The sequence below is a fragment of the Sorex fumeus genome, unplaced genomic scaffold (assembly GCF_029834395.1).
Source record: "Sorex fumeus unplaced genomic scaffold, SorFum_2.1 ptg000072l, whole genome shotgun sequence".
Classification (NCBI taxonomy): Eukaryota; Metazoa; Chordata; class Mammalia; order Eulipotyphla; family Soricidae; genus Sorex; species Sorex fumeus.
The window spans coordinates 8,708,153-8,734,404 of record NW_026606129.1 but is presented as its reverse complement, the minus strand read 5'-3'; the positions used below and the strand labels follow the sequence as shown (position 1 = coordinate 8,734,404).

Here is a 26,252-nt window from a genome sequence, read left to right as displayed (position 1 = left end):
CTGCTGGGGGTGGCCCAAATGTTCTTCAGATTCATGTGACCTGGGATAATCCTGTATGTGCCTGTGCATGTGTTTTCGTCAGTGTAAAATCTTATCACGCCGAAGGTTGTACGTTCACGGGCTCACTGGACGGCACTGTCTCACCGCCTGCGTTCGGTGCTCTTGAGCCGCTGTGTGTGGCCTGGATCGGAACGGCTGTTGGCCAAGGGCAGATGGAAGAAGAAACGAGGGCCAGGCCGGTCTCTATCAATAGTAGTTTGTTCCAATCCTCTTCACTCCTGTCTTTCTCTGCCTCCTTCTCTCCTGGGCCCCAGTCTTGGAAGCTCTCTCCTTCTGGCTCTGACTCTGGATCTCTGGAGCCCGAGCTCTCTCACTTCTGACCCCCTTTCCGAGCTTACGTCTTAGTTTATATAGCAGTCACATAAGGCGGTGAGATAAAGGTGGGTTGAATACTGACGAATCAACAAAGAGAGGTAAGACCACTCCTCCAGGAGATTAACTCAAGGATAAAATCTCATCTACAGAGATTACTTCAGATTACTAGGAGATCCACCCAAGGGTGGGATCCCGACAAGGGTGTGTTCTTCCCTCAGTTAGTAATCTACTTAAATAGTTGTAATAAATCTACTTCTAATATTTCTAGCAATGTCATTCTGTATGAGCACAGTAAGAGATATAAATTTAGTTTGGTTCTTCCCGAGAACATCTCACTATACATTCCGCAGTCCTCAGGCCAGGTTAATCTTCCTAGCTCCAGCAGGGTCCTAGTCTCGTTGTTACTTACTTTTGGATCATGACAGCATTTGTCCAAGATCATGCCCTCAACTTATAGTTGAGTATCGTGGCTCTTTGGCCTGGCCCATTTCGATGCCAGGGTAGCTCACTGCTTGCCCTGAGTCCATTCAGTCCCTCGTCGGGACCCTGCTTTTGGGGTGCTAGGAACTAAGGGCAACTGAGTCAAGAAATCAGATGCCCAGGAGTAAATATTATTCGGAGTCAATCAACTCCCAAGTCACAAAGCATAATATTAACTGTCTTCCTGTGTCCACACAGACAGGACATTGCTTACAATACAAGTTCAGTGTCCTTAGATGGGTGTGACCTGACAAACCTAAGCTACCTGAGGAAGGACAAAAAAGAGTGTTATCCTACAGTCTGTGTGCCTATGAGTTTGTGTGTGTGTTTGCCTGTGTCTATGTATGTACTGGCATGTATGTATTTCTCTGTGTGTGTGTCTGTGTGTCTGTGTGTGTATCTGTGTGTCTGTTTGCCTGTGTCCGTGTCTGTATTGGCGTGTGTGCCTATGTGTTTGTGTGCCTTGTGTGTGTTTATCTGTGTGTATTGGCGCGTGTTTATGTTTACTGGTGTCTGTGTGTGTGTGTGTCTGTGTCTGTGTGTATTTGTCTGTGTCTGTGTGTCAAGGGGCAGGGTGGTGAGAGCGGACTGGCAGGAAAACCCGTAACCCATGACTGAGACCTCCAAGTCTGCTTGGATGGGGACTGGGCTTCCACGCCCCAGGACCCCAGTTCTCCAGCAGCTTGGTGGTCATACCCACAAACTGCCCCCAGCGCCAAGTAATCTCATCATCTGCCAAGACCCAGAGACTTTAAACTAAAGCTCCAGGGGCTGGAGCACAGTGGGGAGGGCATTTGCCTTGCATGCGGCCGACCCGGGTTCGATGCCCAGCATCCCATAGGGTCCCCTGAGCACCACCAGGTAACTCCTGAGTGTAGAGCCAGCCGGGTGTGACTCAAAAAGAAAACAAATAAATTAATTAATCACTTAAAGCTCCAGGAAGAGAACGACCCAGCACTTCCTGGACATTACTCTCTATCCATAACTAGCAATACAAAACAAATCGTCTAGCATTGCCTTTTTGGCAGGTTTGAGTGGTGGTGGGACTAGTGTCAAAATACTGAATGTAAACAAAGTAGAGAGAGAGCATGGGGGGAAACTGCCACACAGGCAGGGGAGGGGTTGGACGGGGGTGGGGGGGAGGGGGGAGGGGGGATACTGGGGATTTTGGTGGTGGAAAATGTGCACTGGTGAAGGGGTGGGTGTTGGATGATTGCATGACCAAAGCTCAAACATGAAAACTTTGTAACTGTATCTCACGAAGGGCAAAATAGGGGGGGCAGGGTGCCCCCCCTTAGTATTGCATAATCCCCGCCCCAGAATGGAATGGAAAGTTCTGGGTTGTGACTTTAGTCACTGGAAACCCCAGGCCAGATTCCTGGTCAGTGGGAAGTGATGTCAGGGCCAGCGCTCAGCCAGGAGCCGGCAGAGGGAGAGGGATGGGCGCCCCTCCCCCACCCCTTCCTGTGCCCCTCAGAGCAGCCGGGGCAGAGCCAGCACAGCCTGGGGACAGAGGGGACAGCTGGGCGGGCGTCGCAGGCCAGGACAGCCCATGCCCAGTGCCCGGTGGTGCCAAGATCTGGAGCACACACAGGCCGGCAGGTGCTTGGCTTCCATCCTCCAGGAATTTCTCTCACTGGGTTTTGGTTCTTATTTCTTGGGGAATTTTTTGGGGGGTCACCCCGGCGGTGCTCAGGGCTCACTCCTGCCCCTGTGCTCAGAGGTCACTCCGGGTGGGCTCAGGGGACCATAGGGGGTAGGTACCCGGGAACGACCTGGGCCAACCCACTGTGCTATGGCTCCAGCCGGGGTTTCTACTGGCCCCTCAGAACAGGGCAGGGGGCGTCAGGGCTGCTGGGTTCCCGCCAGTCCAGTCCCATCCCTGCCACTTTCGCTGGGGGCAGCCGCTGCTGCACCCTGTGCCTCAGTTTCCTCATCACCTCCTGGGCTTAGCAGAGCCCATGTGACAGGGAATCTGCCGTACCCCGGTCCTCCCCCAGGCGACCATCCCGCTTCCGAGGGCAGCCCGGGGCCAGCCGCCGTAAGAGCAGGGGACCCCCCTCCAGGCCCGGAAGATCCTGGCAGGCTGTGCCCACATCACAGGGGAAGGGGGGCCCAGCAGGGCTGTGCACGAAGCGGTGAGGGCTGGCCCCCAGGAATCCTGTCAGGGGCCGTGGACACCCCCTCCCTCCAGGAGAGAAAGGAGGGTCACCTTCTCTCGGAGGAACAAACACCGGCATGTCCTACAGCCTCGTTTTTCGGGGTCTCCCTAAGGGGCACCCCCACATAAGATCCATGCGGCCCCAAGGGACCGCCTTTCTGGAATGACGGAATGATCTCTGGAATGATCTCTGCAGGGCTGGGGGAGGCTCTGGGCCCAGCATGGGGTGAGGGGACAGACAATCGGGAGGTCACCTCATATCCCTGACAGGGCAGCGGGACATGACACAGGGTCATGTGCCAGAGCAAGGGGCAGGAGCAGCTCCAACAGGCGTGTGAGTCAGAGGTCTGTGCCCCCATGCTGTCAGCATCCCGTGCCCCTGCCCCGAGTGTGGGCACGGGGGCACCCGCCAGCCACGGGAACCAGAAGCAGGGACCACAGGGAGAGCTCCCCTGGAACAGAGGGCCAGCGGGGTTCTTGAGAGCGCAGCCAGGGGCCTGAGGGCCAGGATGCGAGGCAGCCGGGGGCAGAGCGGGGGTGAGGGGCGCGTCTGGAGGCGCTCCAGGCGGGGGGCGAGGAGGCGGTGGGCAGAGACCAGGTTCAGTTCCCGGCCGACTCGACCCGGCGTCAGCCCTGAGCAGCGCTGGGTGTGGCCTTCAAAACCAAACATATGGAAACTCGTACCCAGAAAGCGGGAGAAGGCCTGGTCTTCGGGTGCAGGGGCCTCCAGAAAGCCCCGGAAGGACACGAAGCCCTGGGTCTGCAGAGGGCACAGCCTGACACCCCTGGATTTAGGGCCGTCAACCGCTAGAGTCGTGAGAGGTTCAGTGTGAGGTGTGCTGGCCACTACACCCGGTCACTTCTTACAGACTAGGCAATGGGCACGCTAGGGGCCGACATCATGGACTGACCATGGCCAGTGCAAAGACCCAGGGGCAGGACCAGGAGCCCTGGGAGGTTGGAGCAGGGACAGAGGAGGAGCGGGAGGGAGGGGCAGGAGGCCTGACCCACCAAGGGGCCCTCTGGGAGCTCGGAGACATCCTGGGGTCAACAGAACGTTCCTGGCAGAGGACGGGCCAGGTGGTCAACAGGTACAGACTCGAGCACTGGGCATCATCGGGCATTGGGCGCGGGCAAGATTCCACTCTGGCCCTGCGGGGATGGGCCAATGTGGCTCCATGGGAGAGCAGCGTCAGGACTTGATCCCGGCACCACGGACACCAGCAGACCCACTCCCAGGGCTGCGGGAACACAGGGCCCGGGCACTGCTTTCAGGCAATCCCAGCACCCGGGGGCTCCGAGCAGGGAACCAGAAGCAGGCCCGCGGCCCAGTGGGTGTGCCGGCTCCAAAAACATCTAGAACCCGAGTCAGAACCACAGTCAGGAGCGCTGAGGACAAGGCGGGCACGAGGGGGCAGCGGGTGCGAGGCACGGGGCTGGAGCAAGGGCAGCTCTGAGCCTCCAGGTGACGCACGTCACACTGCCGAGAGGAACAAAAACCGTCTCCCCGGCTTGGACACAAACCCACAATCTGGAGTTGTCACAGCGTGAAGAACCTACACGCCCACCCACGCACTGCAACCTCACAGAAGCGTGTGGGCCCACCCATGCACACGTGACCCTCAAGGTGCGTGCAGTCCCACCCACGGACACAGCAATCCGCAGCAGCATGGGATTCCGCTAACATGTACATGGACATGCATCGCAGGATGCAATTCCACTGACATGTACACAGATAGGCACCTCGGGAGGTGATTCTGCTAACATGTACACGAATACACACTGAGGCACGTGACCCCACTAAGAGATAACATACGCATAGTGGCAAGTGATTCCATGGACAGACATACATGTACCACGTGCACAGTGGGGTGTGACTCGATCTTGAAAAGCAGCAGAGTGACATCCAGGAGAGCACAGTGCGGGCGAATCTCTGACCCGAGATTTCCAAAACCAGGACTGCCTCACACTGGAGCGGGGGGTTGTGCAGTGGGTGACAGTGAAGGGGTCGGGCTTCTTTGGGGTCCACATTCCAGCACTGATGGTAGTAGACACGGACAGACATCTCTGCACACTTTACTTTGGCAGGGTCGGGAGTCAAATCCAGGGGTCATACAAGCAAAACAGTGCTCATTTGCAGAGGTACAGCCCCTGGCCCCAGGATGTACTCTCTCTCTCTCTCTCTCTCTCTCTCTCTTTCTTTTTTTTTTTTTTTTTTGGCTTTTTAGGTCACACCCAGCGATGCTCAGGAGTTACTCCTGGCTCTGCACTCAGGAATCACTCCTGGCGTTGCTCAGGGGACCATATGGGATGCCAGAGATCGAACCCAGGTCAGCTACGTGCAAGGCAAACACTATCCTCACTGTCCTATCTCTCCGGCCCCAAACTGTACTCTCTGAAGGAGTGAATCACGCAGCTCGAAAGACAGTACAGAAAATAAGGTGCTTGCCTTGCACGGGGCTGACCTGGGTTCAATCCTCTATATCCTATGGTCCCCCGAGCCCCACCAGGAGTGATCCCTAAGTGCAGAGCCAGGAGGAACCCCTGAGCATAGCTGGGTGTTTCCCCGCTCCCCGCAAAAAAAAAAAAAAGTCTATCTAGAACACATTCCAGCCCACTAACAGATCGTTGATGCTCTAGGCAAAGGAACCTGGTGTGGTCCGGAAAACCAGGTGGTGGCATTCTCAGAGAGGCCCGGTCTCAGTGACAGTGGGGAAGGTGCGACAATGCCATCGCACCGCATCACCTAGCGCTGGGCCTGCCTTCTCCCACCAAACACAGTCACCAGAATACTGCTTGGCAGGAGAAACAACATGCTAGATTTTGCATGAAGGACAACTAGGCTGTACAAAAAGACAGGATGCTCAAAAAAGAAATTCACACGCCGTTTCCCCCACGGTTTAGGGGGAAGGCCCAGCAAGCACCCGCGGGCACCAACAGGAGGGCATGGAAGGTGGCAGCTGGCTCACTGGGCGGATCCGCTCACGTCCAACTGGCTCGTCCTGTCTCCCACCGCACCCCGCAATGCGCGTTCCCGGGAAGTCTCCAGGCCTAGACCCAGGCTTGGACGACGCTGAGGGGAGTGGCACCCCGTGTGCGGTCGGCTGTTCCTGGATATTCCCGGCCCCTCACCAGAGCAGCGCCCCACTGTGACTGTCAAAACTTTCCAGACATTGGAGAATGATCCTAGGGACCAAAAATCACCCCTTGGGGAGAAGGGGGAACCTCGAGGTTCGAACACCTATTATTCCATCAAACCGAATAGCTCACACACACACACACACACACACACACACACACACACACACATTCTTCACTCCCAGCCCTACAACTATACACACGTACTATATGCTCCTGTATAAATGGCAAATTTATAATCTAAAATTTTGGGGGGCTGGGCCACACCCCATGATGCTGAGGGGCTACTCCTGGCTCCGCACTCAAGAATCATTCCTGGTGGTGCTTGGGGGATCATATGGGGTTCTGGGGATCGAACCCCAGTCAGCCCAGTGCAAGGCAAACGCCCTCCCCACTGTCTGATCGCTCCAGCCCCCATAATCTAAATTCTTAACACGGACCACACGGAGCTGAGCCACGAAATCGCCCGCACCCACTGCCGGCGCCCCCCCATCAGGTCCCAGACGCTGGCCCAAGGCTCAGGTGCTCCCACACTGGAGCACTGCTTGTCCCCGCAGCTGTGGATGGAGTCTAGGAGACGAGTAGGGCGCTGGACCTGGCCGGGGTCTCCGAGCCCCACCCGGGAATTCCCAGCGGACGCGGGGGGCGCACGCGGGGCTCATCCCCACCCCAGCAGGGCGAGCTCCGGGGCCGGGCACTGGGCTCAGCGCGGTGGGCAGGGGCCCGGCGGGTCATCCGCGTCGCGGTCTACACCTGGGGGCGGCGGGCACAGCAAGCACCCGGGACCTGCTGACCATTAGTACTGTTTCCCCTTAAAGCCGGCCAGATCAGTGGACACCTGGCCGCGGGGACTCGGGGGAAGGGGGTGTGACCCCGGGGACAGGGCCGCCTGGGTCGCGACCCGCGCCGCGGACGCCGGGGTCCCACGGCCACTCACCGAACTGCATCCAGTCCCACTCGCTGAGCGTGTCCATGTTGCGACACAGGTCGTCCAGGACCCACGCGGGCAGCTGGTAGATGTAGCAGGACATGGCGAGAGCTGCCACCAAGTGAGCCCGGAGCCACCGGCGCCGCTGCCCCACCCGCAGCCCGGGAGTGGGCGTGGCCACGGGAACTCCCCGCCCATATTGGGCGTGGCCGTGGACCGGGCCGTCCCTCGTCGGAGATGGGCGTGGCAATCTCCAGGACCGCCCCGGCGGCCGGGAGTGGGCGGGGCCACACGGCAGACCCGCCCAGAAGCGGGTGGGGCCATACTTACTGTCGATCCGCCCAGGCAGTGGGCGGGGCCAGCGTCCGGGTCGTCTCTCGGTGGGGGGAGTAGGCGTGGCTACGCGGCAGAACCGTCCGGGAGTGGGCGTGGCTCTGTCCGGTTCGCGGAAGTGGGAGGGACCGCAAGCGCGGTGCGCGGTTGCCCCCTAGCGGTTGCTTGGGGCGCGACGCCGCGGGAGCGGGGCTGCGAGGGGAAACTGAGGCCCCAGGTGCAGTAGACGGGTCCGGGACCACCAAAGCCTCCAGAAGCCCTTGCGTTCCACGGGACGTACTCGCTGGGGACAGTGTAGCAGTAAATGATAAAAATATTGAATAGTCGTTGCATCGCGATTGCTGTTGCCGACAGAGCCCCGGGAAGCAGGGGAGTCAGTCGGAGAGGCTTTTCCTGGGGGGCGGGCATTTGGGGCCCCCAGCGGCACTCGGGAGCTGCTCTGTGCTCGGGCCCACTCCTTGTGCGGAGCGCCTTCACCCTGGTGCTCTCTCCCCGGGAGAGGGCCTTGGTCATCACAGCGGCCGGCGGCAGGAGCACTGTGGGCCAGCACCGAGCCCGCGCGGGTCCCTCGGAGGGCAGCGCTGACCCTGGCCTGACCACGGAGGGCGGTGCTGGGGAGGAAGGAGGCGGGTGTGGGGCCGAGCAGTCCGAGCAGCAGAGGACGTTGGCGAACAGTGACAAATAGGGCGTTTACTGAGTGGATCTGCTTCGCTTGTTCCTCTCACCGGCCCATGTGGCGGTGTGGTCATCACTCCCAGTCTAGGGATGAGAGCACTGAGGTGGACTGGAGTGATAGGACAGCAGGGAGGGCGTCTGCCTTGCATGCAGCCCACCTGGGTTAGAGCCCTGGCATCCCATATGCTCCCCCAGGCACTCCCAGGAGTAATTCCTGTGTGCAGAGCCAGGAGTAACCCCTGAGTATCACCCAGTGTGACACAAAAAGAAAAAATTAAAAAAGGAAGGAAGGAAGGAAGATTTAAAAAAGGAAGGAAGAAAGAAAGAGCGAGAAAGGAAGAAAGGAAGAGAAAGAAAGGAAGAAAGAAAGGAAGAAAAAGAGAAAGGAAGAAATGAAGAGAAAGAGGAAAGGAGAAAGGAAAAGAAAGAGAGAGAGAAAGAAAGAAAAAGAAAGAGAGAAAGAAAGAAAAAGAAAGAGAAAGAAAGAAAGAAAGAAAGAAAGAAAGAAAGAAAGAAAGAAAGACGTTCCATGTCACTATCCCCTTCCACGGGCGGCGAGTGGGAACTTCAAGAGACTGCAATGTCGGGGCTGGAGCAATAGCACAGCGGGTAGGGCGTCTGCCTTGCATGCAGCCAACATGACCGACCCAGGTTCGATTCCCAGCATCCCATATGGTCCCCCGAGCACCGCCAGGAGTAATTCCTGAGTGCATGAGCCAGGAGTAACCCCTGAGCATCGCTGGGTGTGACCCAAAAAGCAAAAAAAAAAAAAAAAAAAAAAAAAGAGACTGCAATGTCAAGGTGAGCAGATGAGCAACCAGGGGGCCGTGGAGATCATGCCGGGCTCAGTGGCAGGCGGTGAACGCCAGGAAGGAGAATCGCTCCTGCAGAGGGGCTCAGCCTGGACAGCGTCACTTCTTGTCCTTGATTTCCATGTGTGTAACGGGACTGACCCCCCCCCCCCCAATCAGGCTTAGACTGTGAGTGAGGGAGTGGATTAAACCCACTACATCTACACCAGTGTGTGAGCACCACGGCCAAGAGGGAACCCCTGCATGCAAGGCAGACGCCATGGGGACGACGATGACGAGGAGAAGGCAGGTGACTGGAAAACTGCATCGGGGGACTAGGTCGAAAGGACAGTGGACAGGTCTTGCCCTGCACACAGCCGGCCCGGGTTGATCTCCGGCATCCCACAGGGTCCCCCAAGCCCTGCCAGGGTGATTCCTGAGCACAGAGGCAGAAATAAGCTCTGAGATTGCCGGGTGTGCATCCGTGTGGGAGCCTTCCCAGACCCCCCTGGGGTCCCCACGAGGCCCCGTGTGTCAGTGTGGGAACAGGAAGGCCGCTGAGGGTTGGAGCCGGGAAGTGTGTGCGTCCCCGGGTGCAAGAGAGAGCAAACAGCGCCTCCTCTTCCCCTCTGCAGCCTCCTTCCCGCCTCTCCCTCCTCTTTGTTTTGATGTTTCCTTTTTGAGCTACACCCGGCTATGTTCAGGGGTTCCTCCTGGCTCTGCACTCAGGAATCACTCCTGGCCCTGGTGGGCCTGGGGGACCGTAGGGGATGCTGGGGATCGAACCCAGGTTGGCCATGTACAAAGCAAATGCCCTCCCTGCTGCACTCCAGCCTCAAGTTATGCCATCTTGACTAAATATAATTGGCGTAGAATTTTGCCATCTTCACTGAATGTAATTGGCATAGAGTTATGCCATCTTGCCTGAATATAATTGGTGTAGAATTATGCCATTTTGACTGAATATAATTGGTGTGGAGTTTTGCAATCTTGCCTGAATATAATTGGTGTAGAATTATGCCATCTTGCCTGAATATAATTGGTGTAGAGTTTTGCCATCTTGACTGATTCCAATTTAATGGGGGTTCGCAATCCCCGCCCGTACTACATCGGAATTATCCGGGGCGCTTTTAACAACCTGATGAGCCTGGCCCCGCCTCCGGGGAACCAGACTCAATTGCTCTGGACCGGAGCCAGAGAGCTCTGCAAAGGCACGGGGGTAGTCACAGCACGCAGGCAGAGCTGAGAGGCGGCCTGGCGTCAGGAAGCTGTGGCACCGAGAGAGAACGGTGAAAGGGAATCCATAGGAAGCGCTTTAGAGCCGGAAAGACAGGACAGCGGGTTGGGGGCTTGCCTTGCATGCAAATGGCCTGTCCTCATAGGGTCCCTGAGCACTGGCAGGAGCAGTTCCTGAGTGCAGAGCCAGGAGTGACCCCTGAGCATCGCTGGGTGTAGCCCAATCCCCCCAACACCCAAAATGAAAGATAAGAAAATCTGCTGTGATCTGATTTTGTTTTTTTGTACGACGATGGACCGGGTGGGTGTGGAAAAGTCCGAAGGTCCTGTGTATGATCAGCAAAGAATCATTTCATACATACACACATACACATACTCACACATACACACTAACATACAGTCAAATACACACACTCACATACTCACAGACACAGTCATCACACACACTCACATACATCCAGCCATACACTCACACCCAAACACACATCACACACACACACACACAATCACATATACCAAGTTCCACAGAAACAGTGCAGGGTGCGCGGGAGAGCAGAGTTGGGGCTGAGTGAGTCACGGCCAACGCCTCACAACACACAGCAGAGAAGGGAACAGGTCCAGGCAGGGAACTGGGTGGGTCTCGCAATACCTCGGCGACTGGGTTTTGTTGTTCCCTTATTTGGGGCTCCACCAGGTGGTGCTCAGGGCTTACTCCTCGCAGGCTTGGGGGACTTTCGGGGGTTCCAGGGATGGAAACTGGGTCGGCCACATCCATTGCACAGGTCTTACCCACTGTGCCATCTTCCCGCCCTGCTTTTTGCTTTTTGGGTCACACCCAGCGATGCTCAGGGGTTATTCCTGGCTCTGCACTCAGAAATTACTCCTAGTGGAGTTCATGCACAATTCAATCAGCCAATCAGTGGCTGAATAAATAGCAGTACTCCTACATAAAAAAAATTACTCCTGGCAGTGTTCATGGGCCCATATGGGATGCCAGGGATCGACCTAGCTTGGCCGCGTGCAAGGCAAGTGCCCTACCATCTATGCTATTGCTCTGGCCCTGTCCTGCTTTTGTTTTTTTTACTTTTTGGGTGACACCTAGCGATGCACAGGGGTTACTCCTGGCTCTGCACTCAGGAATCACTCCTGGCAGTGCTTGGGGACCATATGGGATGCTGGGGATCGAACCCAGGTTGGCTGCATGCAAGACAAACGCCCTACCCACTGTGCTATAGCTCCAGTCCCACCTGCCCTGCTTTTTAAATAAATCTATTTCAATGTTTCACACTCTCTGCCCCAGTTAACAGGAAACCGTCTGTCGTGATTCATTGAATACTGACGTTTTCTTAACCTTCCAGGGTCGGGATGGGCCAGCCCTTCCATTCTCCTTCCTACAAGGATGGCGGTCGCGCCTGAGCTCTGGCAGTTCTGAGCAAAGGAGCTAGAGAGGCGTCTGCAGTTTCCATGGGGACGGATGGGGGATCCCCTTCCTTTGAGGAATCCGTGGGGAGCGAGGCTGCTGGTGGAATGTGAGAGAATGTCCTGTTCTGCCCGAAACAGCCCAGCTGCCTCTCCACGGGACTGTGGCCTCTCGCATTCCCCCGCCCCAGGTCCGGCTGCTCCCACCCTGGCACGGTGCAGGGGGCTGGCCGGGCTGCAGGGGAGAGGTCACGGCTCTGCACCTGCTCTCCCTGCTGGCGAGGCAGGAAGGCATGCCCTGGCATTCCCCACCCTTGTGTCTTCTGAGGGAAACGTGCTGAGGATACTTCCTCTTTTTGGTTTTGTTTTTGGGGTCACACCTGCCAGTGCTCAGGGTTACTCCTGGCTCTGCACTTAGGAATTACTCCTGTAATTGGGAGTAATTACATTAGGGCTTGGGGGACCAGAGGGGATGCTGGGGATCAAACCTGTGTGCAAGCCCACTGTAGTTTCTGGCCTGAGGTTGCTTGCTGGGAGGAAAAACCAAAGAGGGCCCAGTCAGGGGGCTAGCTCAAAGAGCTGGTGTGTGTGTCCCATAGGTGCGGCTGGGGTGGCCCCCCCAAGCAGGGCACCACTGACCATGCCCAAAACCAAAATACAACAAAGCAAGAAATAAAACCAAATTTTTGTTTCCCGTACAACTAACTTCTCTTAATAATTTTCTGCAGTGCTGAATATTTTTGGTTTGGTTTTTGGGGTCACACCCAGCAGTGCTCAGGGACCAGTCCTGAGGGGGCTCAGGGGACCATATGTGGTGCTGGGGCTCGAACCCAGGCTGGCTGCATCCAACACAAGCCCCTTATTCCTGTACTATCTCTGCAGCCCTAACCTTCTGTTAAGAGTGATATTCCATTTTTACAGGAGAAAAATCATCACTGTCATCACTGTCATCCCCGTTATTCATCGATTTACTCAAGCGGGCTCCAGTAACATCTCTATTCCTCCCAGTCCTGAGATTTTAGCAACCTCTCCTTACTCATCTTTCCCAACGATTGGAGGCCTTCTCAGGGTCAGGGGAATGAGACCGTTATCGTTAGTTTTTTGGCATATTGAATACACCACGGGAAGCTTACCAGGCTCTGGTTGTGCAGGCGGGATACACTCGGTAGCGTGCCAGGCTCTCCAAGATATATATATACACACTTATATGACTTGTTGTCTAATGTCTGAACCCCATCAAATATGGTGTGGTAATTATGAAAAATGGGTAGAAGTGTCTTATGCTGTCCGGAAAGTGGTCTGGAGCGTGGCGGTGGTTGGGTAGTGGAAGTTGGCTGCTGGGGCCGGAATCCTTGGGACAGGGAGGGCTCTCACCCGCCCCACTGTGGGGCACCCCGAATGAAAGCAGCTTGGTGCGGAGTCCCTGTGTGTGCTCAGAACTGGGCTGGTTCTGCCTCATCTCAGGAGAAAAATAAAAACGGTCACGGTCACGGTCCTCCTGCTGTTCATCGATTTTCTCGAGCGGGCCCAGTAACGTCTCCATCGTGAGACTTGTTACTGTTTGGCATATGGAATATGTCCCGGGTAGCTAGAAACATTTGTTTTTGGGCCACACTAGGCAATGCTCTGGGGTTACTTCTGGCTGGTTCTGTGCTCAGGAATCACTCCTGGTGGGGCCTGGGGGGCCATATGGGATGCCGGGGATCAAACATGGGTATGCCGCATGCAAGGCAAGCACCCTCCCTGCTGTCCTGCCTCTCCAGCCCAGACACAGTATTTTAAGTTCTCTGCTGGAAAGAGAAGGGGCTACCGAGGAAGCTCAGTGTGTGCCTCATGCCATCCCCATCCCAAGGCCACTTGCGGGGATCAGAAAGACCCTGACAGAGGCCTGGTTCCTTCCATTTAATGTACTGTTCTGTTTTTTTCTTTTAAATTCAAACTAGGAATCATCCAAGCCTCTTGGGAAGGTGCTTTTAATACATCCATAGAATTCCCAGTGAAGAACAGTTCTCATGCTACAGGGCATCAGATTTCCTTGGACACACAAAGCCACGGGGTTGCGGAAACTACAAGTTTGAGTAAGCGAACTTCACTTTGTCACCGCCTAAAGCCGCTCCCACCCTCCTGCTCACAGATTCTGCATCTCAGGGCATCAAACATGCGATGACATGCTTCAAAAGCAAGCGAGGACCACGCCTTCTGTTGATCGTGCAGGGGAACCAGATCGGGGGCCATTCAGAGCAGGGGCCACGGTAGGGGGCTGTTCCCCCCCTTTTGGCTCTGACTCACAGCAAGGAATCTGGCCTGAAGGTGAAAAAGGTGAAAAGGTGAAAAGGGCAGGTGGGAAGAGCCAAGAATAGCCCGAGGGGACGGGGGGGGGGGGGTTGCATTAAGCTCTACAGAAAGCTGGTAACACCATGGAAAAATATTTATTATAAACTTTAATGAGAAAGTAGAATACAAAACTATATACAGCATGATCTCCGCTGAGAAAACCAACTGACCAAGAACCGGCCGAAGGAAAGTGGAAAGTTCCAGTGCTTAGTGCTTGCGTCCCAGCAGCGTATCCAGGGCGATCTTTCTCCTTTCCCTCACTATTCGGTCTTTTCCCAACCTTCTCTCCACTGGGGAAATGTTTCTGGGTCACATTCGGCTGAGCTCAGGGATCTCTCCTGACAGTGCTCGGGGGCCATAATGGGTGCTGGGGCTCGAACATCCCACCCATGTACTCCCTCTCTGGCCTCTCTCCTGGGGAGATTTTTTTTTAAACTGTTAGTTACCACAAAAGGGGAGATTAAAAAAAAAATCCTAAAAACAAAACAAAACTATCAGTTACCAAAAAGGAAGTCTGGATTGGGAGATGGTGGCTTCCAACTTCTCATTTTGAGGAGGTGGTGCTTGAGGCGGACTCCCAGCTGTGTGCTCAGGGGTCACTCCTGGCAGTGTTTGGGGATCCTGTAACAGTGCTGGGGATCCAACCAGAGCGTGCAAGACAAGTACCCTACCCACTGCACTCTCTTTCTGGCCCCTAGAGCTCATGGATTTCGATCCAGTAGTCACCAAACAGAAATGTCCTAGATTTGCAAAAAGAAACAGAAGTATTTGCACCTGACAATGACCTCCTGGCCCATGTGCTCTTGGGAGCGAGAAACAGACCCAAGCAAGTCACCTGGAGTCCAGGAAGCCCCGTCCCCATCTGCCAGCAAATACGCAAACCACCACCACAACAAAAAAAGGTGTGGGATGAAAACGGTGGAGAGTGCCTGCTATGAAAACGGTTCCCTTTCAAACACCTGCTTTCTATACATGCATCAAGGTTCCCCTTCTGCATGTATAAAAAGGGGCAAAACCTCCAAAATTCCACCCACGTTTCCACGGCCGGCTCAGCAGACCGGCGCGGTCTGAGGAGGCACTGGGGCGGAGGGGCAGGACGCGGGTCTGCCTCTGCCTCCCAGGGAACACGCAGCCGCTCCAGCCCCGACACGCCAATCACACGCCGAGGCCACTGGCCGGGACACGGAGCGCTCGAGAGTCTCCTGCCCAGAAGTCCTTGAGCAGAAGCCGCCTCCGCAGGGAGCGACACTGGAACTAGGTCCCCGTGATAAACGTGACAAGGACAGGCCTCCAATGCCGCTCTGTTCACTCCACCCCGAGCCTTTCGGCATGGACCCCGGGAGCGGAGGGGGGGCCTGTCCAGGCTCAGGGCCCGTCCTGCGGCTCGTCCTCCCGCTGCTGGCTCTCCAGGTGCTCCTGGGTCAGCCGCTCCAGGTCCCGCCTCACGTTCGGGTGGTCCTCCAGGTCCTCGTAGAGGGAGCGCACGATGTCCAGGCTCCGGTAATGCTCGGGCTTGACCAGGCTCCGGACCACCTGGAGGCAGCGCTCCTTGAGGGTGTACACTGTAGGGGCAGAATTCAGAGATCCTCTTTTAACTGCCTCCTGGCCCCATAAGCTTAACTGGACTGAGTAAAAGACACAGGGCCAGGGGCCGGAGCAATAGCACAGCGGGGAGGGCGTTTGCCTTGCACGCGGCCGATCCAGATTCAATTCCCAGCATCCCATATGCTCCCCCAAGCACCGCCAGGGATAATTCCTGAGTGCAGAGCCAGGAATAACCCCTGAGCATCGCCAGGTGTGACCCAAAAAGAAAAAAAAAAAAAGACACAGGGCCAGGGCAATAGTGCAGTGGGGAGGGCATCCATCTTGCACACGACCGACCCGGGTTCGATGCCCGGCACCCCATATGCTCCCCATGCGCTGCCCAGAGTAATTCCTGAGTGCTGAACCAGGAGTAACCCCTGAGCATCGCCAGGTGTGGCCTCAAAGCGAACAAACAGAAAAAGGACAACCTAGGGCAGGGGCGTGGCCGGGAGGGTGGCATTCTCAGACCCGGCACACCCGTAACCCCAAGCTGATGCCAAGGCTGGAGGCTCCACAGGCAGGAAGCCGATGGCCTCTGTCACCCTAGAGCTGTCAGTGTGGGATAAATATGATCGCTGGGGGTTCCTTCTGGCGGGCGCGGGACACGGGTGCGCACACTTGAGCCGGCAGCAGGCCCCCCCCATGAGGTCAGACAGGGCATGGGTACCTGGCAGCGTGATGTTGGCGAAGATGGGCTGCCCGTCCGCATTGAGAGATGGCATGAACAGCTCCGTCTGGTTCACCAGCAGCCCGTCGTAGGTGCCCGCGTCCCTGAAGAGCCACAGGTGACCTGCAGGCGAGCACAGTGGTTAGGAGTCTGCAAACTTCTGCTTCTCCCTCTGAGACACGGCCCACAGCCCTGGGCACCCATTTGCAAGTCAACCCGTCAATCCTCAGTCCAGAGTGCTGAGAGGCTCAGTCCTCGCCCCAGGGTGCTGAGAGGCTCAGTCCTTGCCCCAGGGTGCTGAGAAGCTCAGTCCTTGCCCGAGAAGCTGCTCGGCCCAGGCCAAAGTGCAAAAGGCACGTTCTCATGCCTCGGACGCTAGGGGACCTGTGCTGGTCCCAGCCACACGGAGAAACCAGCCTCTTTACAGCTGGAAAACCCGACCCCAGAGTGACCACTGCCCTGGGTGAAACGTAGGCAACCTGTCTGCAGATGGACAGGCTGACTGCCCCAAGGCCACTTGCCCCCACACCGACCAGTCCCACTGGCTCCCGACAGGTCCCTGTCTGGCCCTTGCGACCCCAGGACCCCTTCACAACCAGGCTGCTTTGAAGTAAAGCCACCCGGTAACGTCCTTTCTCTCCTCCAAAAGTCAAAGCTGGGAAATAAGCCCGAGTTCTCCATCCCCCATAGGTGAGCACCGCACACAGCCGAGCCCAGGTCCGTCCCCAGCACCTGCGTGTGGGCTGCAGGGAGGCCCGGGGGTGCGAGCTGAGCCCAGCAAGGTGTAGCCCCCGACTCTGGGGGCCCACACTCCCTCCGCAGGGCCGGAGGGGCTTTCCAGGCCCCTGCCTCTCCGGCGTGGCCCTGGAAGCACGTCCCCCTGGGGCCGGCGAGGTCAGCCGGGGCGCCGGCCTTGCGCGGGGCCCACCCGGGTTGGTCCCGGGGCCAAGAGGCGTGAGCCCCTGCGCGGAGCGGAACCGCGAAGTGCCGCCCCCCGCCCCCCGCCGCCCCAGGGCCGGCTGCCCGGGGCGGCGGGGACTCGCCTTCCCGGCGTCCGGTGCCCGGCGGGCAGGGGTCTCCGCGGCCGCAGGGGCCCGCCAAGCTCCGGGGGTGGGGGGTCGCGAAAGCCCCTCCGGGAGCCCGGTCGGGGCCAACGAGCCGGGCCGGCCCCGCCCCCCGTTCCCGCGCCCCCAGCCCGCGCCCCTCCCCCGCACCGCGGAAGCTGTGGATGCGGCGGCCGGTGCCCGGCGGCAGCGTGGGGTAGGGCAGCGGCTCGCCGTCGAAGTTGAGCCAGAGCGGCCGCACGACGCGCGGGCTGCGGTTGCAGAAGATGACCTGGGCCGGCTCGCGCGAGTTGAGCGAGCGCAGCACCCGGCGCGGCCGCGGCCCGGCCTCCATCTCCGCGCGCCGCGGGCCCGCCCGGACCGGGACCCGCCGCCCTGGGGCCTCGGGCTCGCCGCGCCGTGGGGGCGGGGCGCGGCGGCGTGCGCGTGCCCGGCCGCGGCGTGCGCGCTCCCGGGCGCGGGGAGGGACGCGCGCGTTCGCCGCGACGACGGGAGGCTCCGCGCCTGCGCGCTGGCAGCCGCTGGCCGCGGGGGGCGGGGCAGGGGGGCTGTTGCTGGGGCGAGTGCTCCTGAGGTCGGTGCTCCTGGGGGCCAGTGCACCTGGGGGGTGCCAGTGCTCCCGGGGGACCAGTGCTCGGGGGGGGGGGGGTCAGTGCTTCTGGTGACCGGCGCTCCTGGACACTCAGGCCGGCGCAGGGCCCCGCACCCGGCTTCCTCCTGGAAGTTGTGTTCCAGCAGTCGTCTCCGAGAGTGTCATGATCTGGGGGTCGTCATTTTATTATTCAAATCATTTTAGTTTAGGCGCCGTGATTTGGAGTATGGGATGCACGAGGGTTCGGTTGGCCTGGCCCCAGGGACCCCATCCCCTCATTCCAGCCACTGGCGCCGTTGGCCGGAAATGCCCGACCACTACCCCCGGTGGAAATGCGTCACTTGCCAGAGATGACAGTGGAACTAAGTTTCTAGGGTACAGAATCTACCCGGGTGCCGTCCCGGCACCCCATATGGTCCCCCAAGCACTGCCAGGAGTGACTCCCTGGGACAGCTCTGGGTCACAGGCCTCCTCATCTGGCGCTTTGGAACAAGAACAGAGTGGGAGAACATCTACAAAGGGAGTGATACCCCAAACCCAGAGTAGAGTGGGGGCGCTCCTTGACCATGTCCTAGTGGCCTGGGGCAGAGACTCAGTGATGGTGATGTCTGAGGCATTGAGCTTTCCCAGGGATATCCCAGGGCCATGGCTCAGGGCGAACCCAGCTCCCAAGTTTCATGCAAATATGCAGCCATGCAAACAGTCCCCAGAAATGCTCTCAAAATCGAGACTGGTTTTGTCATTTTAAAGCAGCAGTAGAGAGGCCAAAGTGCTAGTACAGCAGGTTAAGGCACTTGCTTCGCATGGGGCAGACCCAGGGTTAAGTCCTCAGCACCCCATATGGTCCCCTAATCCCTGCCAGGTGTGATCTCTGAGCTTAGAGCCTAGAGTAAGTCCTAAGCACGGCTGGATGTGTCCTAACACACACACACACACACACACACACACACACACACACCTCAAAAAAGATTTTTTTAAAAAAAAAATAGTAAAGGGGACTGGAGCTACAGTGGGTAGGATGCTTGCCTTGCATCCGGCCAACCCACGTTCAATTCCCGGCATCCCATATGGTCTCCAAAAACTGCCAGGAGTAACTCCTTAGCATCGCCAGGTGTGACCCCCCCAAAAAAAAGCCAAAAATATAGAGTCTAAATTTTTTTATTTTTATAAAGTTGTTCATCATTTATTACATTCAATATTCAAATACCAATCTCACCACCCACTATTGCACTGTCCCACCACCATTATTTCCAATTTTCCCAACCACCCCCAAGCCTGCCCCTACAGCAGGCCCTCAATAACTTATTTTATATTGTTTGCTAAAAATGATCGAAAAGTATGTCCTTAGCAGAAAGTGTGTGAAAAGTGTTCTATCTCACCAAGGAGCCATTAATCTCCTGCAGAAGAAATTACTAACATGTTGCACAGGGTAGGTCTTGTAGGTTTGTATCTGTTGATTGGGATTGGTTGCCTTCACCTTTATATCCCATCCAATGTGGTGTATTGTGCTACTTGTGGTTTATCAGTGGTGTAGAGTTTGAGGTGTTGCTCCAGGAATTCAAAAATTTTAGATGGGGTGATAGAGCTGGAATTCAATTTTTTAACTGGATGATGACTTTGAATGTCCCGGACAACAGAGCTTAGCATGGGATCCAGAAGCATCTCTGCAACTTGTTGATCTCTTTCCAAGTTTATGTATGAGTCTCTGGATCATGGCCGGCTAATGAGCTTATTTGGAGCCAGAAGCAGTTCATGGGCACTGACTGCTAGGCTTCCGGAAGAACAGGGAGATGGGGGTGGGTAGCCCATCCCTGACTTCATAAGAGCCTGGAGATTTCAGTCACAAAACCCACAAGAGTCTAAATTTCTTTCTCACCTTAAAGTTCCATGATTTCAGTTCTGATTCTGAAAACACAGGGCCGAAGCCACTTTGTGGACATAGAGATTAAGCTCTAATAAGCACGGACCCACCCAGAGAAGGCCAGACCCCTACCCCACCCTACCTTGGGAAGAGAAGCTCCAAGGAGGAGCAGAGGGCCGTGACAAAGACTTGAAGGGGACACACTGAAACCACAAGCTCTTCTGGGCAATGCCATAGCAATGGTCTTTTTCTGCGTAGAAAGTCGCACAAGGGGGCAGTCTGGGAGAAAACATAAACCCAACCCAAGATGAGGGCTCTCAATTCCTCTGGACAAGCCTATTCGCTCCTGAAGGTGTTACTCTCTTTCCTTCTCTGGAATCTCTAAATATAACTGGGTATTTTTTTTTATTTTGTTTTTTTCTTTTGGTGTGGGGGAGGTTTACACCCAGTGATTCTCAGAGGGTTTCTCTTGCTCTGAATTACTCCCGGTGGTGCTTGGGGGACCAGAAGAGGTGTTGGGTGGGGATCGAACTCTGGTTGGCTGTGTGCAAGGCAAGTGCTCACTAGGTAATTTCAAAACCAGCAGAGGTAGATTAGATTAGATTGGTAGATTAGACAATAGGAACATAAAATGGACTTAAAGCTTGTAAGTAGTCTTTTTTTTTTTTTCTGTTTTGGGTCACATTCTTCAGCGATGCTCAGGGCTTACTCCTTGTGCTGCGCTCAGGAATTATTCTGGGTGAGCTTGAGGGACCCGATGGGATGCCAGGGATCCAACTCAGGTCAGCCACATGCACGGCAAGCACCCTCCCCACTGTACTATCTCTCCAGCCCCCTATTTCAGTTTTATTTTAAACCCAAAAGGACCACAGCGACTCCATTTTGGAAAGCCAGACTCCACTCTGTGCCTCAGGGTGATGAGTTTACAGCCTAGGAAGAAAAACATGCCAGACCCCGAGGGCATGGACATAAATGCCCAGACATCTGACCACAGATAACTAGGATGACTCAAGTCAACGTAAGATATGTTAACTGTGGTTTGCTCCGTACCCTCCGCCTGCTTGCTCAAGGCTGAATGTGCCAGGCAGGAGGGCACAGGCTTCAGACCTCTCCCAGAGGTCCAGCAGTGCTCCGAGTCTCAGGCTGGCGAGCCCTCAGCGCTGAGTCTCTTGTCTGAGCGCCCTCGGTGCTGAGTCCCTTCTATGAGTGTGTCTTGGCATGTGAATAAAGCCTTGAAAACTGTGCCATCTCTGTGTCTCAGCTGGTGGCTGAGCTCAGGCTTGTGGCCACTTAACAAACCGAATGCTTCACTGCTCATCTCCTCCTAGAGATCTTTCCCAGGCCACGGATCTAGCAAGGCTGGGTAAGATCTCAGATGAACTTTCCTTTTCCTTTGAAGAGTAATTCCTCACTCCAGCCCCCGTGGCTGCGTGGCAGGGATCATTCCACGCTGGGCACAGTGGAGCCAGGTGTGACCTGATGATGCTCTCATCTGTCCAGGCACTTCCTGAGTGACTGCGCTGGGTGGAGGGAAGGGCCGACGCCCCTCTCCAAGCAGCTGCCTGTCTCCTCACAGAAGGCACCCACCCCGGGACGACGAGGAGCAGGAACTGAGCCAGGACTCAGCCATGGAAACCTGTGCTTCAGCCCATGAAACAGTCTCCTTGACCCCCAAAAAGATCTTTTTTTCTTTTTTTTTGGCTTTTTGGGTCACACCTGGCGATGCACAGGGGTTACCCCTGGCTCTGCACTCAGGAATTACTCCTGGCAGTGCTCAGGGAACCATATGTGATCCTGGGAATCGAACCTGGGTCGGCCGCGTGCAAGGCCAATGTCCTACCCACTGTACTATCTCTCCAGCCCCAAGAGATTACAAAACAAAACAAAAAACCTAACAGCCTGGGCCAGGCAGTAGTACAGCAGGTAAAGCGTTTGCCATGCACGCGGTTGATCCCTTATGGTTTGACCCAGATTCAATCCCTGACATCCCATACGGTTCCCGGAGCCCGCCAGGAGTAATTCCTGAGCATCACCCAAAATGCAAAACAAAAAACAAACAAAAAACCAAACAGACCACCTAACAACCTTAAGTCCATCTTACATTCCTATTGTCTAATCTACATGACAGGCCTTCTGCCTTTAATTAAAAACTGGCTCTCTTTTTTTTCCTTTTGAGAAGTAGGTGATGCCAGGGATTGAAACCAGGAACCAGGGTTCATGCATTCAAGGGATGTGCTTTATTATTTTTTTTCCTTTTTTTAACTGTGACTTTATTCCAAAATGACAAATAAATTACAACCTTAAAGTATAATCTGGCAACCTTCAGACACCAAATTTCATTACAGACAAACTCTATTTAAAAGTGATCACCACAAAAAGCAAAAAAAATATATATATATATATATATTGGGGGCAATGAGCGATAGCATAGCGGGTAGGGCGTTTGTCTTTCACAAGGCTGACCCGGTTTCAATGCCCAGCATCCCATAGGGTCTCCTGAGCACTGCCAGGAGTGATTCCTGAGTGTAGAGCCAGGAGTAACAACCCCTGAGCATCGCCGGGTTGACCCCAAAAGCAAAAAATAAATAATAAATAAAAAATAAAAGTGATCACCAACAAAATAAATAAGAAAAAGATAAAGAAAACTAAAAAAAAAAAAAAGAAAAAAAACCGAAAATTTTTAAAAAAGACAAAAAAAGTGATCACCGAACAGCTCAAACTGCAGGGAAAACGTAGGATGACCAACATCTCATAGACCAACAGATTGCTCTGAATATTTTCTCTCATTAAAACTGAACTTAAAACTTAATTTTCAGGGGCTGGAGCGATAGCACAGCGGGTAGGGCGTTTGCCTTGCATGCGGCCAACCCAGGTTCGATTCCCAGCATCACATATGGTCCCCCGAGCACTGCCGGGAGTAATTCCTGAGTGCTTGAGCCAGGAGTAACCCCTGTGCAAAGCCGGGTGTGACCCAAAAAGCAAACAAACAAACAAACCAAAAAACCCTTCATTTTCAGAAAGATCACTATGGGCCAGAAGCATAGTACAGTAGGTAGAGCGTTTGCCTTCATGCCGACCCAGGTTCAATCCCCAACATCACATATAGCCCCCGGAGCACCACTAGGAGTAATTCCTGAGTGCAGAGCCAGGAGTAACCCCTGAGTATGCCTGGGTGTGACCCAAAAAGGAAAAAAAAAAATAAAAAAGAACAATTCTAACTCCAGCAGACAGCAAACAAAGATTCTGTCCCAGAGAAGTTTTACTTCGGGCTGTCTATCTCATCAGCCACAACTGCCGAACTTGGCCTTCAGTACAAAGACAATGTTTCCTTTCCCTGCAGAGACCTCGGTGCAAACATGCTTCTCCACCCGGCTTCTCACGTGCTCGTCCTGCTCTGAACAGAGATGGTCCAGGTGGTCCCTTCCCTCCCCACCCTCTCTGTCACTCCCCTGCCATCACGCAGGGGATGGTGCTTTTGACCAGAGCTGCTGGGCCCTCTCTGTCTCAATGGCCTCGCCCAGTTCCCTCTTTTCACCTCTTCTAGTTGGTGATTTTTTTTTTTTTTTGCTTTTTGGGTCACACCAGGCGATGCACAGGGGTTACTCCTGGCTCTGTGCTCAGGAATTACCCCTGGTGGTGCTCAGGGGACCCTATGGGATGCTGGGAATCGAACCCGGGTCGGCCGCATGCAAGGCAAACGCCCTACCCGCTGTGCTATTGCTCCAGCCCGATTTTTTTTTTTTTTTTTTTGCTCATTGAGTTTATCTGCAAATTCTCCAACAGAGGCACCTCATTATTTAACCAAATAGACAAGCGACCCTTTTGTTGAACTGGCAGAGCAAGTGTGCGGAGTAATCACAGATTTCTTTGGGTAGGAAATACAAGATAAACCCAAATCTAAGAACACAGGGTCCTGTTACACCAGTTTTAGGATCAAGGAACTGGAAAGATTCCCCAGGGACCCACCCCTCCCACACTTTCCCTCCTCTTCAGGAGAATGGGGCTGCCCCTGGGAGATCTTTGTTGTGGGCTGCACCCCTGCATTCCTCAGGGCAGAACTGACAAGGGACAGCATGGTCAGCAAAGGTCCAGGCAGTGGCCATCTTAATGTCCCAGTGACCCCGACAGGAGGCTGGCAGGGGCAGGAGCAAGATGGACACTCTATTATTTCTTTGTTTTGGGATCACAGCCAGCAGTGCTCAGGGCTCACCTCTGGCTCTAAGCTCAGGGATCACTCCTGGTGAGACCATATGGGGTGCCAGGGATCGAACCCGGATCAGCCATGTGCAAAGCAAACTCCCTCCCTGCTTCACTATCAGTCAGTTCCTGGTCAAGGTTTGTGCCTTAGTGCCGGGCCAGACCCCCAGCCTGGCTGTATTTTCTTGTGTGGGGCTGCACCTTGCAGTGCTCATAGCGTACTCCTGGCTCTACATTCAGGAACTATCTCAGGTGGTGCTGGGGGCATGCTATGGGGTCAGCAACCCAGGTGCAAGGCCAGCACCCCTAATTCACTGTACTATCTTAAAGGTTCCTGCTGTATTTTCACTCAGTACAGTGAGGAAACTTGCTCCACTGAAGTTCCTGGGATAGCCTTTTCAGCTGCACTGTTCAGCACTGTTGGTTGTTGTTTCTTGGGGGGGGGGGGGGGGGGGGGTCACACCTGACACTAGTCAGGTGTTACTCCTGCCTCTGCTCTCAGGAATCACTCCTGGCGGTGCTAGGGGACCATTTGGGATGCTGGGGATCGAAAGGGATCTTGTGCGAGGCAAACACCCTCCCTGCTGTGCTATGGCTCCTGCCCCTTTGTTTTGGTGTTTAATTTGGGCCACACCTGGCTGTGCTCAGCGCTCAAGCCTGGTGGGGACTGGGGAGACCATACACAGTGTAAGGTTTCAAATTCAGGTTGGCCGCATGCAAACAAGTTCTCTCCGGGCCACTGGTCTGCTCTGGATCCTTCCACGCTCACCAATAATCCAGCTGGCTCCTACATAACCTAGGAAACTAAAGCAGAGCATTGCCAATGCTACTCCTCGTCACAGTGCTCTGACAGCTCGGCCCAACCTCAGACAGCAGGAGACTGGGGCCAAGTCCCTGTGTGCAGAATTTTACTGCCTGTTTGCAGACCCGAGGTGGATCCTGCCAGCGCGACTCGACTGGCAGGTTTCAGATGCAGCCAAACCCGTCCACGTCGGCTCTGTCCACTCCGAGACTCGCCGTGCCCTCTCCTTCCCGGTCAGCTCCTACTTGCCTTATTTTTTCTTTGGTGGGGAGAGGTTAGAGTCACACACGCAGCGATGCTCGGGGTTACTCCTGGCTCTGCACTCCGGAGTTATTGTTCCATTTCAGGTTGAAACAACAATTCAGGGGCAGAGAGACACCACGGGGCCAAGGTGCTTGAGGGCACACAGCCAACCGCGGTTTGATCCTTCGCACCAAATATGATCCCCAAGCATAGAACCAAAAATAAGCCCTGAGCACTGCCAGGTATGGCCCTAAGATGGGGGGGGGGGAGAGAGAGAGAGAAAGAGAGAGAGAAGAGGGAAGGAGAGAGGAGGGAGGGAGGGAGAGTGTGCAACATAAAAGGTCAAACGCAGAGAAAACAGAGCACTGAGGACAGATATAACGTCCAGGGGCTGGAGAGATTATGCAGTGAGTAGGGCGCTGGCCTACAGCTGATGAGGGTTCCATCCCCCACAGCCCATTCAATCTCCTGAAAACTGCCAGGAGTGATCCGAGCACAGAACCAGGAGTAAGCTCTGAGCACCGCTGGGGGTGGCCCCCAACAAAAAGCAAAACACTTGGTGGTAGAATTGATGTTCGAATATTAAATGTGATCAAATATTGTGAACTACTTTATAGAAATAAAATTTGAAAAAAAACAATCCCAAAGTTCCATGAAGCGAAACACTTTTTCACTATCCTTACATTTGCGGGCTTTCTCATTACTTATTTTATTTATTTATTTTTTTTTTGCTTTTTGGGTCACACATGGCGATGCACAGGGGTTACTCCTGGCTCTTCACTCAGGACTTATTCCTGGAGGTGCTCGGTGGACCATAGGGGATGCTGGGAATCGAACCCAGGTCAGCCGCATAAAAGGCAAGTGCCCTACCCGCTGTGCTATTGCTCCAGCCCCTTCTCATCATTTCTTGTTAGGTAAATATTTATTTCCTTTTCATCTCTGTTGAATAAATCCTCCTATGCTACAAAACAATAAAAAATAAGAAAGGAAATAAAAGATCCAGAAACCCTTTCTGAAAAATCGCAATGGGAGCCAGACCGGGCACGAGTCTGACCTGAGGGGGGAGTGGTTGTGCACGGCACCTGGTGACAGTCACAGGGAGACTCCACACGGGGACGATCCTTTGCATGGAGACGGCTTCGCTCAGCAGCGGCTCTAGGCCCACAAGGCCCATCACCTGCCCAACGCCCGCCCTCGCACCCAAGCAAGGCTGGGAACGGCCCCAAACAAAACAAATAATGTTTAAGCAAGACATGTGCCCTACCCGCTGTCCTATCTCCCCGGTCCCAGGAAAGAGACATTGAACTTGGCCACGAGGACAAGGAGACGCGCAGACCGCGCCCCTCAGCAGACCACAGGCAGTAGAGCTGGG

General features: G+C 55.2%; 2 protein-coding genes across 2 annotated transcripts in view; both read right to left on the bottom strand.

Moving 5' to 3' along the window:
• Positions 1-7,239, bottom strand: part of IRAK2 (interleukin 1 receptor associated kinase 2) — a 43,507-nt gene extending 36,268 nt beyond the window's left edge. The window contains exon 1 of the mRNA XM_056129708.1: positions 7,092-7,239. Within this exon, the coding sequence (XP_055985683.1) occupies positions 7,092-7,185 (94 nt within the window). The 5' untranslated portion in view covers positions 7,186-7,239. The remainder of the gene's footprint in view (positions 1-7,091) is intronic.
• Positions 7,240-15,214: 7,975 nt separating this feature from the next.
• VHL (von Hippel-Lindau tumor suppressor) lies at positions 15,215-26,054 on the bottom strand. Its single transcript, XM_056129280.1, has 4 exons — positions 25,963-26,054; positions 17,336-17,769; positions 16,122-16,244; positions 15,215-15,432 (listed from the first exon to the last, which is right to left on the bottom strand). The coding sequence occupies exons 1-4, from the start codon at positions 26,052-26,054 to the stop codon at positions 15,236-15,238; spliced, it is 846 nt and encodes a 281-aa protein (XP_055985255.1). The 3' UTR covers positions 15,215-15,235.
• Between the last annotated feature and the right edge of the window lie 198 nt (positions 26,055-26,252).